The sequence below is a fragment of the Elgaria multicarinata genome, chromosome 2 (genome assembly GCF_023053635.1).
Source record: "Elgaria multicarinata webbii isolate HBS135686 ecotype San Diego chromosome 2, rElgMul1.1.pri, whole genome shotgun sequence".
Taxonomy (NCBI): domain Eukaryota; kingdom Metazoa; phylum Chordata; class Lepidosauria; order Squamata; family Anguidae; genus Elgaria; species Elgaria multicarinata.
The window spans coordinates 80,798,622-80,810,988 of NC_086172.1; the positions used below are offsets into that span (position 1 = coordinate 80,798,622).

At 46.4% G+C, this 12,367-nt stretch overlaps 1 protein-coding gene across 3 annotated transcripts in view; it reads left to right on the forward strand.

Moving 5' to 3' along the window:
* The window catches only part of COL18A1 (collagen type XVIII alpha 1 chain), a 185,264-nt gene extending 172,975 nt beyond the window's left edge, over nt 1-12,289 (forward strand). For 2 of the 3 annotated variants that reach the window (XM_063116969.1, XM_063116967.1), the window contains 9 exons: nt 103-225; nt 1,780-1,933; nt 2,048-2,127; nt 3,016-3,147; nt 4,150-4,185; nt 4,795-5,112; nt 6,925-7,122; nt 9,080-9,195; nt 9,767-12,289. In XM_063116969.1, the coding sequence (XP_062973039.1) occupies nt 103-225; nt 1,780-1,933; nt 2,048-2,127; nt 3,016-3,147; nt 4,150-4,185; nt 4,795-5,112; nt 6,925-7,122; nt 9,080-9,195; nt 9,767-9,980 (1,371 nt within the window). In that variant the 3' untranslated portion in view covers nt 9,981-12,289. The remainder of the gene's footprint in view (nt 1-102; nt 226-1,779; nt 1,934-2,047; nt 2,128-3,015; nt 3,148-4,149; nt 4,186-4,794; nt 5,113-6,924; nt 7,123-9,079; nt 9,196-9,766) is intronic. The other variant, XM_063116968.1, reaches the window with a different exon arrangement.
* The last annotated feature ends 78 nt before the right edge of the window (nt 12,290-12,367 follow it).

Genomic DNA, 12,367 nt, shown 5'->3' on the forward strand with positions numbered 1-12,367 from the left:
CTCCTAGACCTACTCTAGAAGGGAAAAGCCCTAATTTTGGAGGTGAGGTGGGTGCATTTTGTCTGACTGCTGTATATTTGCTCGTTTAATAACTTTCCATAGGGAGAAAGAGGGGACAAAGGTGACCCTGGAATGCAAGGTGAAAAGGGCGAGCCAGGCGGTGGAGGATTGTTTGGATCAAGTGCTGTTGGACCTCCAGGTCCCCCAGGATATCCTGGCCTTCCGGTGAGCTGTCTATACTGCATCATGCATGGGGTGATGCCTTCTGCATTCTTTGATATTTTCCAAGGGGGTGGAGGGAAGCTGAGCCTGGGTACGTGGCAACTTTGATGAGGGTTTGGACTACGAAGGAAAAGCCGAGGGCATAAGCCCTTGAGTGCCCTTGCTCTAGAACCAGAGCTTGTGTGCTTTACTGTGAAACCCGAATGCTCTGGAGCAGGTTGGCAACAGCCTTGGCGCAGCCTTTAGGGAAAATATCAACTAATTAATTTCCTCCCAGCATGGTCCAGGGTATCTTGTGTTTGATGCAGGGCCAGGCAATGATTCTCTCCATCTTCCAATGCTTCTCTTCTACCCGGAGCCTCTGATGTTAGCAGCCACGTTTTGCCTCTTGCCCAGGCAGTTTGGCAGGTCTAGTCTTATCATTACGCAGAGTAGAAATAGCTGCCTTAGGTGGCAAGTTTTGTTTTCTATCCTCAGATTGATAAAATGTAGTATTGTGAATTTTTATTATTTTTATTAAATGCAGGGAAGAGTGTCATTTAGATAGGGCTTGTCTTGCAAATCATTTGAACCTCGTGTGGCGCAGAGCGGTAAAGCAGCAGTTTCTGCAGCTGAAACTCTCCCCAAGGCCTGAGTTCGATCCCAGCGGAAGCTGGTTTCAGGCAGCCGGCTCGGGTCGACTCAGCCTTCCATCTTCCCAAGGTCGGTAAAATGAGTCCCCAGCTAGCTGGGGGAAAGGTAATCATGGCCGGGGAAGGCAACGGCAAACCACCCCGCTATAAAGCCTGCCAAGAAAACGTCAGCGAAAGCTGGCGTCCCTCCAAGAGTCAGTAATGACTCAGTGCTTGCATGAGAGGTTCCTTTCCTTTTTTTCCTGACCTGCAAATAGTAATGCTTTTCCTCCTCCCATGAGGCTGCCTACCATTCCAAATGCTTTGTCCAGCGTTGTGATGGAGGCACCAATGCAGAAAGAATGGCAGTGAGGGGGGTGGGAGGGAGCAAGACAAGTGAGAGAGGAGGCAGTTTGCAATGGAGGCACCTTCTACAATTGCAGGAGATCTCCTTGAGTGGAAGGTTGTAGCTATAGCTTTGGAGTATTTGCTTGGCCCATGGCCAACACCGTCTAAAAGGAGGGTGTGTCTGGATGAGACGCTGAAACAAGATGCTTAGAGCAAGGAGCAAAACGGTGACTCTAGGAACGTAGGAAGCTGCCATACTGAGTCAGACCATGGGTGGACCTAGCCCAGTATTGTCAGCATGGACTGGCAGCAGCGGCTCTCCAGGATTTCAGGAAGGGTTTTTCCAGCCCTGAAAATGCTGGAGAACCTGGGGCCTTCCTAATGCAAAGCATGTACTCTGTCACTGGTCTTGGGCCCCTCCCTTAATATACCAAGGGGCCCTGGAAAGGACAGAGTGGGGTGCATGGGAGGGTTTGGACTATGAACTTTAGTCCAAGCAATTTAATTACACTCATTAGTATTGGTGGGTTGGTCTAGATGACCCTTCAGTTCTTTCCTTCGATGGTTCTATTGACATGTATCTTATTTGTTTTTTCAGGGCACCAAAGGGGACAGTATAAGGGGTCCACCTGGCCCTCCAGGACCCCAAGGACCTCCTGGTGCAGGATTTGAGGGACGCCCAGGAATTCCAGGCCCCCCTGGTCCTCCTGGTCCTCCAGGACCACCTTCTTTTCCAGGGCCCCATAGGCAATGTGAGTAGATACTTGGAGCCTTTTCACCTAGCTGTTTAAGTTGCCTTACTTTTTGTATTAGATCCATAACAAACCAGGTCACATGGTTTAGTTCCAGTTTTGGTTCCTTTCCAGCCATCAGTATTCCTGGACCACCTGGGCCACCAGGACCACCGGGACCTCCAGGCAGTAGTGATACATCCCTCTCTTCTGGGGTAAGAAAACAGGCCAATGGGATATCATCATGCACATAATGCAACATGAGTGAATGCCAGCGGTTGGGTGTTTTGGTGCTGGGAAGTTGTTGTTGAAGCAGTGTCTACAAACATTGACAAATACTTCTAACATTACAGGATGCTTCTCTGAAGAGTAGGTAGCAATCGGCACCATCGCTATACTAAGTTCCTAGATATTATTCCTAAGTTCATAGATACTATTCCAAATTATCATTGTACTAGACACAATACTAGCATAAAAGTAATGGCCAGGAAATTTGGCTTTGGCCTCTGGCATTTATCCAGCATATCTGACTGTAACTGTGACCATTGCAAATGAAATGCTCTATATGCGATAAAGGATCTTGCCTGCTTAAAGCAAGAGCTATCAATATGCCATCAGAATACAGAGTTTACCAAATAAACAGGCTCCATTCAGATGCAGGAGAGGCCAAATAAATAGGCTGTATTCAAACAGGAATTAAAAAGTTAAGTTAGCTTTTAATAGCTGTAGTTATTGTAGTTTAGCTTCACTGGTTTTAGCCAAGTCTTGCAGGTTTAGAAGCACATAGTATTAATGGTGCATCAAACCTTAGCACTTGAATGGCAGCAAAGATGAGAGCCAGTGTGGTGTAGTGGCTAAGGTGTTGGACTGGGGGTCGGGAGATCCGGGTTCTAGTCCCCACTCAGCCATGGAAGCCCACTGGGTGACTTTGATCTAGCCACAGACTCTCAGGATTGTTGTTGTGAGGATAACATGGGCAGGAGGATTATGTAGGCCACCTTGGGTTCCTTGGAGTAAAAAATGCAGGATATAAATGCAATAAATAAATAAATAAATAAAATGCACTTTTTTCTTTTTCTTTTTTCAAACGACCTGTTTCCCAGCAGCTGCGTATCTTGCCAACCTATCAGAGCATGATCGGCAGAGCTCACGAAGTGCCTGAAGGGCAGCTTGTCTTCATCCGAGAGAGGGAAGAGCTCTACATCCGTGTCCGCAGTGGTTTCAAGAGAATCCTTGTGAGTACCCAAAACTGAGTTACAGCATTATTGGGGACTTTATTATAAAGCTTTATATGAACAGTTACTTTGGAGCATCACGTGTCTTCTGTTGAATTATTATTAACATTTATATACCACCTTACTTGCTAAAAAGCCACCCAGGCGCCTGATTGTCAGAACCTGGCCTATAGCATAGCTTCTTAATAAAGGTCTCTACATATAGTGATATAAGGTCCACTTCTCCATTAATAGGCTTCTCCCAGTGTTTGAAATGTAGGTATGTTCTTTAATTTGGTATATCTAGCTTTCCCCTCTCCATCTGTTTTGTTCTTGTTCAGAGATTCATGTCCCTTTTGTCACGTGACCAAGCTTGAGCAGCCTTCTAGGATATGAGGCTCTTCGCCCATTAGTGGTTCAGATATACATGCATTATAGTGGCAATGAGGTGTTGGTTTGTTAACTAAGGTTACATATCCACTTCGATCACGCCCTCAAATGCATTGGATGGTCCTTCAGTAAATCCATGAAAAGCTGCTTATTTTAGAGTAGCACATTTACAGGTTTACCCAAGTACTGCATTCTGCTTTAAACCTTCACTGGAAGCTATCTTATAATGAAGAATTGGTCTAAAACACTCTTCAAAGAACCCTCTTCTTTTTCTGTTGAAGTTGTTCCCTTACCCCAACCCAAAATACCAATTAAAAGATTATTTGCAACAGTTATCGCTCAGTTCTTTGATGAATTTCCTATCAAATTAAGTGGGAAACATTGCATTCCAAAATGTCTCCTTTAACTCATTTCATGGGAAGGAAGCAGTAATATGAACTGGGAGCTAGGAATTCCCTAGTTCCAATCTTTCCCCAGCCATGAATTCACCAGATGGTTTTAGGCAAGCCTTGAGACCTTCCACAACATGGGGATAATAATACCAATTTATCTCACACGGTTGTTGTAAGTGTTACCCAAAAAAGCAAAGAGCACTGTTTAAATGCTAAAATAATGGTCTTGGTTTAATTACAGCTTGAGGAAAAAATATCCATTTCTGGTGCTGGGCTGGTAAGTGAAACACTATTATTTGGCATTGTACCATGGGTGGGGCGTATTATAGGACGTTGACCCTGTTCAGATGACACACTAAGCCATGGTGGTTAAGGATTTTGAGCTAAACATTATGGCTTAGCGTGTTTGAACAATGGTTTGAACATGCTCACTAATCATTTTCTGCAAAAGAGTTAGCATTCTGCAAATGGCTTAGCATGTCGTCTGAACAAGGTCATTATAAAGTTGCCAGGACTCTTGTGTTGCAGAGATTTTCAATCTTCATATATGGCTTTTAAAACATTATTGTATTTCAATATGTACTAGAGACCCACATTGTTTCCTCAGAGATAGATTGGAGTAGAAATCCAAACAAGTTACATTATCATAGGGGAAGGCACGTTGAATGACTAGGCCACAGTAAGGCTTGCAGACCACCAATACTGGGTTGTGGTGATGGAGTGTTGTGCTGGCATGCACATTGGACCGTCCTGGTAATGGGACAGGTTTGCACAGTGAGCAGCAGAAGACGTGGGTTTGGCATGGTTTGTTCTGCTCTGTGGCACAGACCACATACGAAAGCACTCAGAAAATGGTCTAGGAATACGTTTCTTCATTTCCTTCCAGGACAACGAGGTGCACGATAGGCTTCCCAGTGTCCACTACTCGCATGGAGGCACAGCATCCTCTGGATCCCAGCGCTTATTCCCACACCATTTGCCCGTGCATTCGCACCGAGAATATAGCACTTACTCCACGGCCAAGCCCTGGAGAGGGGACGAGAGTGTTCCCAACCAGCACCGCCTTCCTGAGCAACCGGCCATCCACCAACCCCATCAGGGAGCACAGCACCAGCAAGAGTCACTGAATACCTTCTTTCTCAACAATCGCCAGCCTGAGGCTGCTCCTTCTGCTGTTCATACACACCATGATTTCCAGCCTGCTGTGAGTGCCCTGTACATTTTTTGGGTAGAGTCGTCACTCTGGCTGTGGCTAGAGTATTGCTAGGGTGGCGGTCTCAACTGACCCCACAGAAAGAGGTTTAGGGCAGGGTCATAAAAGCAACTGGCTCCAGTCAACAAGTGGTGCAGCAGAAATTGGGGAACAGGACACAGATTATACTTGTAAGAGCTTGGGGGGAGACAAGAAGGACTGGTAACCCCCTTTGGTTATCACATGGAGCAGCACATGGTGCATTGGGACCATCACTGAAAACAGAAATTGTGGGGACTAGGATTTGGGGAGGTGTCCCTGCCTCTATCATTAGAGCAAGGGTTGCCAACTTTACAGGTTGGCTGAGACGCTCTCCTCTTACATTTTCTACAGCCCAGCCTCATCCATGGCCCATCTTAATGAAACGTTAGTTACTTTTCGCCTGACTAAGCTCTTTGTTTGTTTGTTTTTAATGTATGCCATGCCTCTCAACTGAAGCAGATAACAAGGCAGCTAAGAAGCAAGGGTTTAAAAACATCAAACAGATTAAACCCGTAAATTAAAACACTTACAATAAAGTCACAATAAAAGGAAGCATCAGAAATAACACCCATTGTTACAAGCTGTGGAAGCATAGGAAACATAGGAAGGTGGGTCCTGCCTTCCATCTCTGTAGCAGCTTGAAGAATTTCTCTGCATGCGTTTGAACCAAGCTGCCCCTGATGATGAAGTGGGGACTTGTTTATGGGTGCCCTGCATACTGTGCTGGGTCACATCACTGTGTCCACCTAGCTCAGCCTGCAGTCTGCTATATTCTGTATGCATGTGTGTCCTCAGGGATGCCTTACTGGTCAATTCAAATATTCAGGATGGTACCCAGGCAAACATATTCCTCACACATTTTACTAAAGTTTGCCTGTACAGTACAAAACACTGGCCATTGTTATGATCCTAAATGGTCTTCTGTTACCTTTGCTAACAGTAGGGATAGGCAAGCAAAAGGCTGAGGGGTTCATTTTAGGGGCACTAAAATGAACTCCTCAAGTAGCCTAATCACATACTGAAAGCCCTGGGGAGGGTGGAGGTTCAAGGTTCAGAATACCGAAAGGGCCCAGTCCCCCTTCCACCAAGAAGAGGGTGTCTGCTGCCTGCTTTGCAGGTGAAGATCATGTCCACCCACATGGTGCCTGCTTTCAAAGGCAGGTAGGCAGACAGACTCCTCATCCCAGGCTTCATTGGAAGGAGTGGAGAGGGTTTTATTTCACAGCCTCATTGCAGTGGGGGAGAGAGGAGGGGAAACTCCTCTGATAAGCCGGCAGGCTGGATGAGGGCCTCCCACAGGTTGTAACCAGTCCACGAGCAGGAGGTTCCTCACCCCCACCCCAAAAAAGCCACAAAAGAAAAAGGGGAAAATAAATAAGATGCCTTCAAGGAAACATTTGTATATATTAAAATATTTATCCCAGCAAGTGTAAATATTTTTTCACTGTTTGCATATTTGTACTTGTTCAGGTGTCATTCCTAAAAAAAATAGGTTTAGTATATCCAGTGTTTATTTCACAGGATGCATCTTAGAGCCATGTCATAGTAGCTGTGATGAGACGGAGGGTGGTACTTTATGCCATTTCCCTGGATGTAACAATAGGAGCCAACCAAGGCGTGAACAGACTGGAGCCCCCATTGCTCACTGGTTGCTTGGCTTGTGGGGACCACACTCCCTCTTAGCATGCCTGCCAGTCGCATTCAGAAACTGGCACTTGATAGCTCCATGAAGCAATGATGCTGGCTCTTCCTCACGTGTGCTCTTCTTTTTTCCTTTCTCAGCTCCACCTTGTAGCCCTGAACACTCCCCTGAGTGGCAGCATGCGGGGGATCCGGGGAGCTGACTTCCAGTGTTTCCAGCAAGCCAGGGAGGTTGGATTGACGGGCACCTTCCGAGCATTCCTCTCCTCCCGCCTGCAAGACCTTTACAGCATAGTGCGCAGGGCAGACAGGGGCGCAGTGCCTATAGTCAATCTCAAGGTAGGTCTACTCACATAAGAAGGGCCACGCTGGGTCAGACCAAGGGTCCATCTAGTCCAGCACTCTGTTCACACAGTGGCTGACCAGGGATCCACAAGCAGGACACGGTGCAATAACACCCTTCCACCCATGTTCCCCATCAACTGGTGTATATGGGCTTACTGCCAGGGCTACTAGCCATTGATCGCCTTCTTCTCCAGGAATTTATCCAACCCCCTTTTAATGCCATCCAAATTGGTGGCCATCACCATGCCTTGCAGTAGTGAATTCCATGCGGTGTGGGAAGTACTGAGGAAATCAAACTCTTATAACATGGAAGCCATACATGAAGTTCAGTGCAACCTATTGTAGGACTGTGACATTATTGGAGGGCTTTGATGGTGCATTCAGAACTTCCACTTCTTGAGACTTGTTTGCAAAGACAATAGCTGCAGAAGTGGGGCGCAGCTACAGGGCAGCATCCCTTCACTCACCATCTTCTTCAGAAAGCTTCTCCCAGAGCTTTTTCAGAAGTAGCTGAAGTGAGTCAGTTTTCAAAAAGGAAGTGGGGGGAGAGGACCCAGGCAGCTACTAATGTGTCAGCTTGATGTCCATACCTGGAAAGGTCATAGAACAAATCATTAAGCGATTGGTCTGTGAGCGTTTAGGGAGAGAAATGCTGTGATCACAAAGAGCCAGCATGGGTTTCTCAGGAACAAGTCATGCCAGACTAACCTTATCTCTCTTTTTTGATAGAATTACTAGACTAGTGGATCAGGGAGTGCTGGGGACATAGTATAACTTGATTTTAGAAAAGCTTTCAACAAGGCTGCCCATGAAGATCTTGTTGGCAAGCTGGTAAGACAAAATTACTGTTGGGTGGTAGATGGACTGTACCCAAAGAGTACCCATAAACAGCTCCTTGTCAACCTAGAGAGAAGTGACAAGTAGGCTGCCGTGCCGCAGGGTTCTGTCCTGGGCCCAGTTTTGTTCAACGTCTTTCAAAATGACTTGGATGAATGAGTGGAGGGGATGCTCATCACATTTGCAGATGACACCACACTGAGTGGGGTAGCTACTACCTTAGAAGACAAACACTGTATTCAAGATGATCTTGGCAGGATAGAGAACTGGGCCAAAGCTAAGAACATGAATTTCAACAGAGATAAATGTAAAGTCCTGCATTTGGGTAGGAAGAATCAGATAAACAAATACAGTATGGTTGGCACATGGCTTGACAACAGTACTTCGTAAAAGGATCCTATGGGTTGTAGTGGAGTCAGCAGTGTGATGCAGCAGCTAAAAAGGCTAACCGTGTAATCTTTAAAGAGATTTTTTTTTAGCAAAGCTGAATCAGCTGCATAATTAACATGGCAAATAAATTTCAGTTCTGAGAAGCACAGCAGTAAGTTCAATATTTGTATCCCGCTTTTCTGCAAGACAACCAAAATGGATTACAATAAAATAGCTGACATATTATTCCCAACTCACTGTATGGGAGCATTTGCTGCTCAGGAAAAATCCATTGTTAGATATCTCACCCAAAGCACCAGGTCAGTGTATCATATCCTCTAAAAAGGGTTTAAATGCAGTGTTGGAAACTGGTTTGGGAAAAGATAAAAATAATACAGAAAATAGCGTAATATCTTTACACAGATCAGTGAGAAGTCTCTACCTTGAATACTGAGTATACATTTCCAAAAAAGATTCAAAAGGACTAGTTATATGAGCTGCCTTATATGGAACCAAGATACTTCGGAAGGGATATTTCCCATCCCTGTTACCTGGGATTCTTTAATCAGACACACCAGGGATTGGATCTGCGACCAGATCCAAGGCAGTCTCCACCAGTGAGTTGTGGCCCTTGTAACGAAAAGGACAGATTTCCTCCTGCAAAGGAAAATGATCACAGACCGGCAGAAACTGTCCTTGGCTAAATGTTTATTCAAATCCTTTTCCCTTTTCCCTTCCTTTCCAGGATGAAGTGCTGTTTAATAACTGGGAGAACCTCTTCTCAGGCTCTGAGGCACCATTCAGAAGTGGGGTTCGTATCCTTTCCTTTGATGGAAGGGACGTCCTGAGAGACTCGGCATGGTAGGTGGGGGGAAAATGTTTGCCTGTAGATGGAGATCTGGGAATGCACTTGGGTTGCATGTTTGCTTTTCCTCCCGCTGGGCCTGGCTCCTCCATGGTCTCACAACTCCGAAGGCATCAATCAAGAGCCTCCTCTTTATAAACAGAATGTCATGGTGATTTCCAGGTTGTATTGTTTTCCAAGCAATGTGTGTTGTTTTACTTGGAGCAGGTTTGCAACACTGAAATGTTTACACATTACTTTGCCAGGCATATTCTGTAATAGTCTCTTAGCAGTATAATATACATTTGTAGGCTGAGCCCAAACCCAAGATTGGAGCAAACGTCTCATATCGACCTATGATCAGGCTGTAGGTGAATTCTCCCCTAGATGGGAAACAATTCATTTCTAGAAGATGCAACTCACCCCTCTTACCTTTACATGACATGAACGGGTGCCCATGACAATCAACACACCATTTGGCACAGCAAGCCCTGTACAAAACCATGATGCATCAGCCCTGGGGGGTAGTTGCCTGGGAACGTGCAGTGTTTTTGTGTGAAGTGGCCCTAACGCTCAGATGATTTTCAGGCCTCAGAAGTACGTGTGGCACGGCTCCAACGCTCAAGGACGACGGCTAACAGAGAGCTATTGTGAGACATGGCGGACAGACGACACTGTGGTGACAGGCCAGGCTTCCTCACTAGCATCGGGCAAGCTCCTCGAGCAGAAGAACAGCAGCTGTAAGAACGCCTTTGTCGTCCTGTGCATCGAAAACAGCTTCATGACTTCTTCCAAAAAATAAAAGCGGCACACAACCGAAAGCGCTGACTGCAAGCGGAGGATGGGAGCCCAAACGTTTCCCTTAAGGCCTGGGGAGCGGGCGGTGGTTCCCCCCCCCCCCGCCCCACCCCACCCCCAACCAGGATAACGTCTCCAGCCAGTTCCACCATATATCAGTCAAGCAGATCAATGAGTGAAAAAGCCAAAGAGTGTCTTCCTATGATTTCCAGCGCAGATCTGGTGCTGAGTATTTGTGTGTGTTATTTTCCTCCTGGCGTGGCTGTGGTGAGCAATGCCTGCCTGCTTTGGTGGGGCTGGGGCAGGACAGGCTTGTGTGCAAGGCAATCTCCAGGCAAGCGCGGTACAGGAAATGCTCTCTTTCAATCTCTCTCTCCTTAATCCTCCTCATGTTGAACCCTTGACTTGTATTTTTCATTCAGCTGTCCTGTTTGACTTTCTTTCCCCCCTGCCTTTCTAAACTACTCAGTTGTTCCTTTTGAAAAGAAAACCAAGGCCAAGTGGGGGTACATCAGAAATTCTATTTATTGTGGTTGGCTTAACATAAGAAGGCCATCCTAAAGCAGAGGGGTGGTGATAGTGCTGCTGTTTGGAGCTTGCTCCTGTGAGTGTAGCCCTGCAGCTCTACTTGCTACCAGGCACTCTTGGCATGGCCTACCTTTATATTGGGAGCAGAGTGCTAAGGGCATAAACTAGAGCCTGGTGGACAGCACACGGCCACAGTTAAGGCATCTGTGAACACAGAGCTGGCTTTGCTGTGGCTGTCCAGGATAGGAACAGGGGCAAAATTCCCGCCTCCCTCTCCAAGCACAACCACCCATATACTCGCTGTATATGGGCTTGTCAGACAGCCTTTCCCCCCAGCTCTGCCTGACTCACCCGCAGGCTTAACTGTTTGCTTATGCCTTATTATTCCCAAACACAGAAGAGAAAAACACTCTTCGTAGCCCGCTTACCATTTCTGTTGCTGAATTTGCAGTGTTGTCTGCTGAGACAACATGCCCAGAGCAGTGAGAACGTGGTTGCATGTCGTGCTATGAACAGTTCTCCCCCTCTGCACACACACTTTTTGCCCTTTACCATATCTAGTTCTGTAAGAGAGCCAGAAGTGTTCAGTAACAGCTTTACAAGTGATTTTGCCAATGTGTTTTCATTAGGGGTGTGACGGAAGTAGAAGTGAAGCAAAGTTGCCGCTAAAAGAATCTGCATTTGTTTTTTTAAAGTATTTTTTTTAAAAAAACATTTACCTTGTCTTCTGCGCTTTCACAGAAAATGGGTTGGTGCCAAAGCAAGTGGCAGGCCCTGGCTGAACTCCTGCAGTTCCCATTGGTTTGCAGAACCCTGGAAACACACCTGCCCACCCTCCCTGTGCTTTAGCCTAGCCCATGCTTTGCATGCAAGAGGCCTGGGTCCAAATCTCCAATCACAAGTATCCAGTAACAGACAATGTGAAAGATCCCTACGCAAGACCCTGCAGGACTATTGTCAGTTAAGAGTTGACAGTAGAGCTAGGTGGGGCCCCAGGAAGCTGTCTTATACTAGGTCAGATGGTGATCCTCCATCCGTGGCTATTCTCCCAAATCCTTGGCCCTAATCTATGTCAGACCTAGACTCTGTCGTTAGCAACTGCTCCTGAATCAGAGTTACTGTAGAAGAGGGCCACCTCTATCAAATCTATCGTCCCCCTCAACCCCTCTTCTATGGCAGGAACCACTAGGCCGAAGCCATTCCTAACTGCTGTACATTCAGCCACGCTTCCAAAGCAGGATGGTGACTTCTGCTGCTCTTTCAAGGTCTGGCAACTAAGCACTGTCTGGTATGATGTATCCACTGCTCAGCACCCAGAAGCACAGCTAGGCAGGGTCATGGCCCAGCAGCATTGAAGTTATCTGATGGCTGAATGCACAGTGAAGGAGAGGCTGGAGGCCTTCCCTGTCCGTAGGCTCAAGCGTGACCAAGGACCTGCTCGCCACGTCACGGCCCCCCTCCCGCTTCAATGCCACAAGACTGTCAGGCAGAAGCTTGTTACGTCCCAATTCCATTTTAAACACTGATCTGTGAGTTGATTTTAAAAAAGAACGGTGCTAAACTTCTATACCTAGCCTTCTGTTGTCGTCGTGAAATTTTATTACCAGGGTGGGTGGGGACAAATCTGTGCAAGTCACACAGTCAGTTTCTGTCTACTGTATTTTGTGGGGGGAAATAATAATGCGATTTTGAAAGCCTGTGGATTTCTATATCTTTGTCAGTTGTGTTGTTGTTCTATAAACTGTTTTCTAAAGGCACTGAATAAAGGAAAGTATCCTCTTTTAATGTTTTGTTGTTCCTATGCATGAAATCGTACAGGGCTCTCTGGCAGCCTCAACTGAAACTCCTGGCTTAGGGATGGGG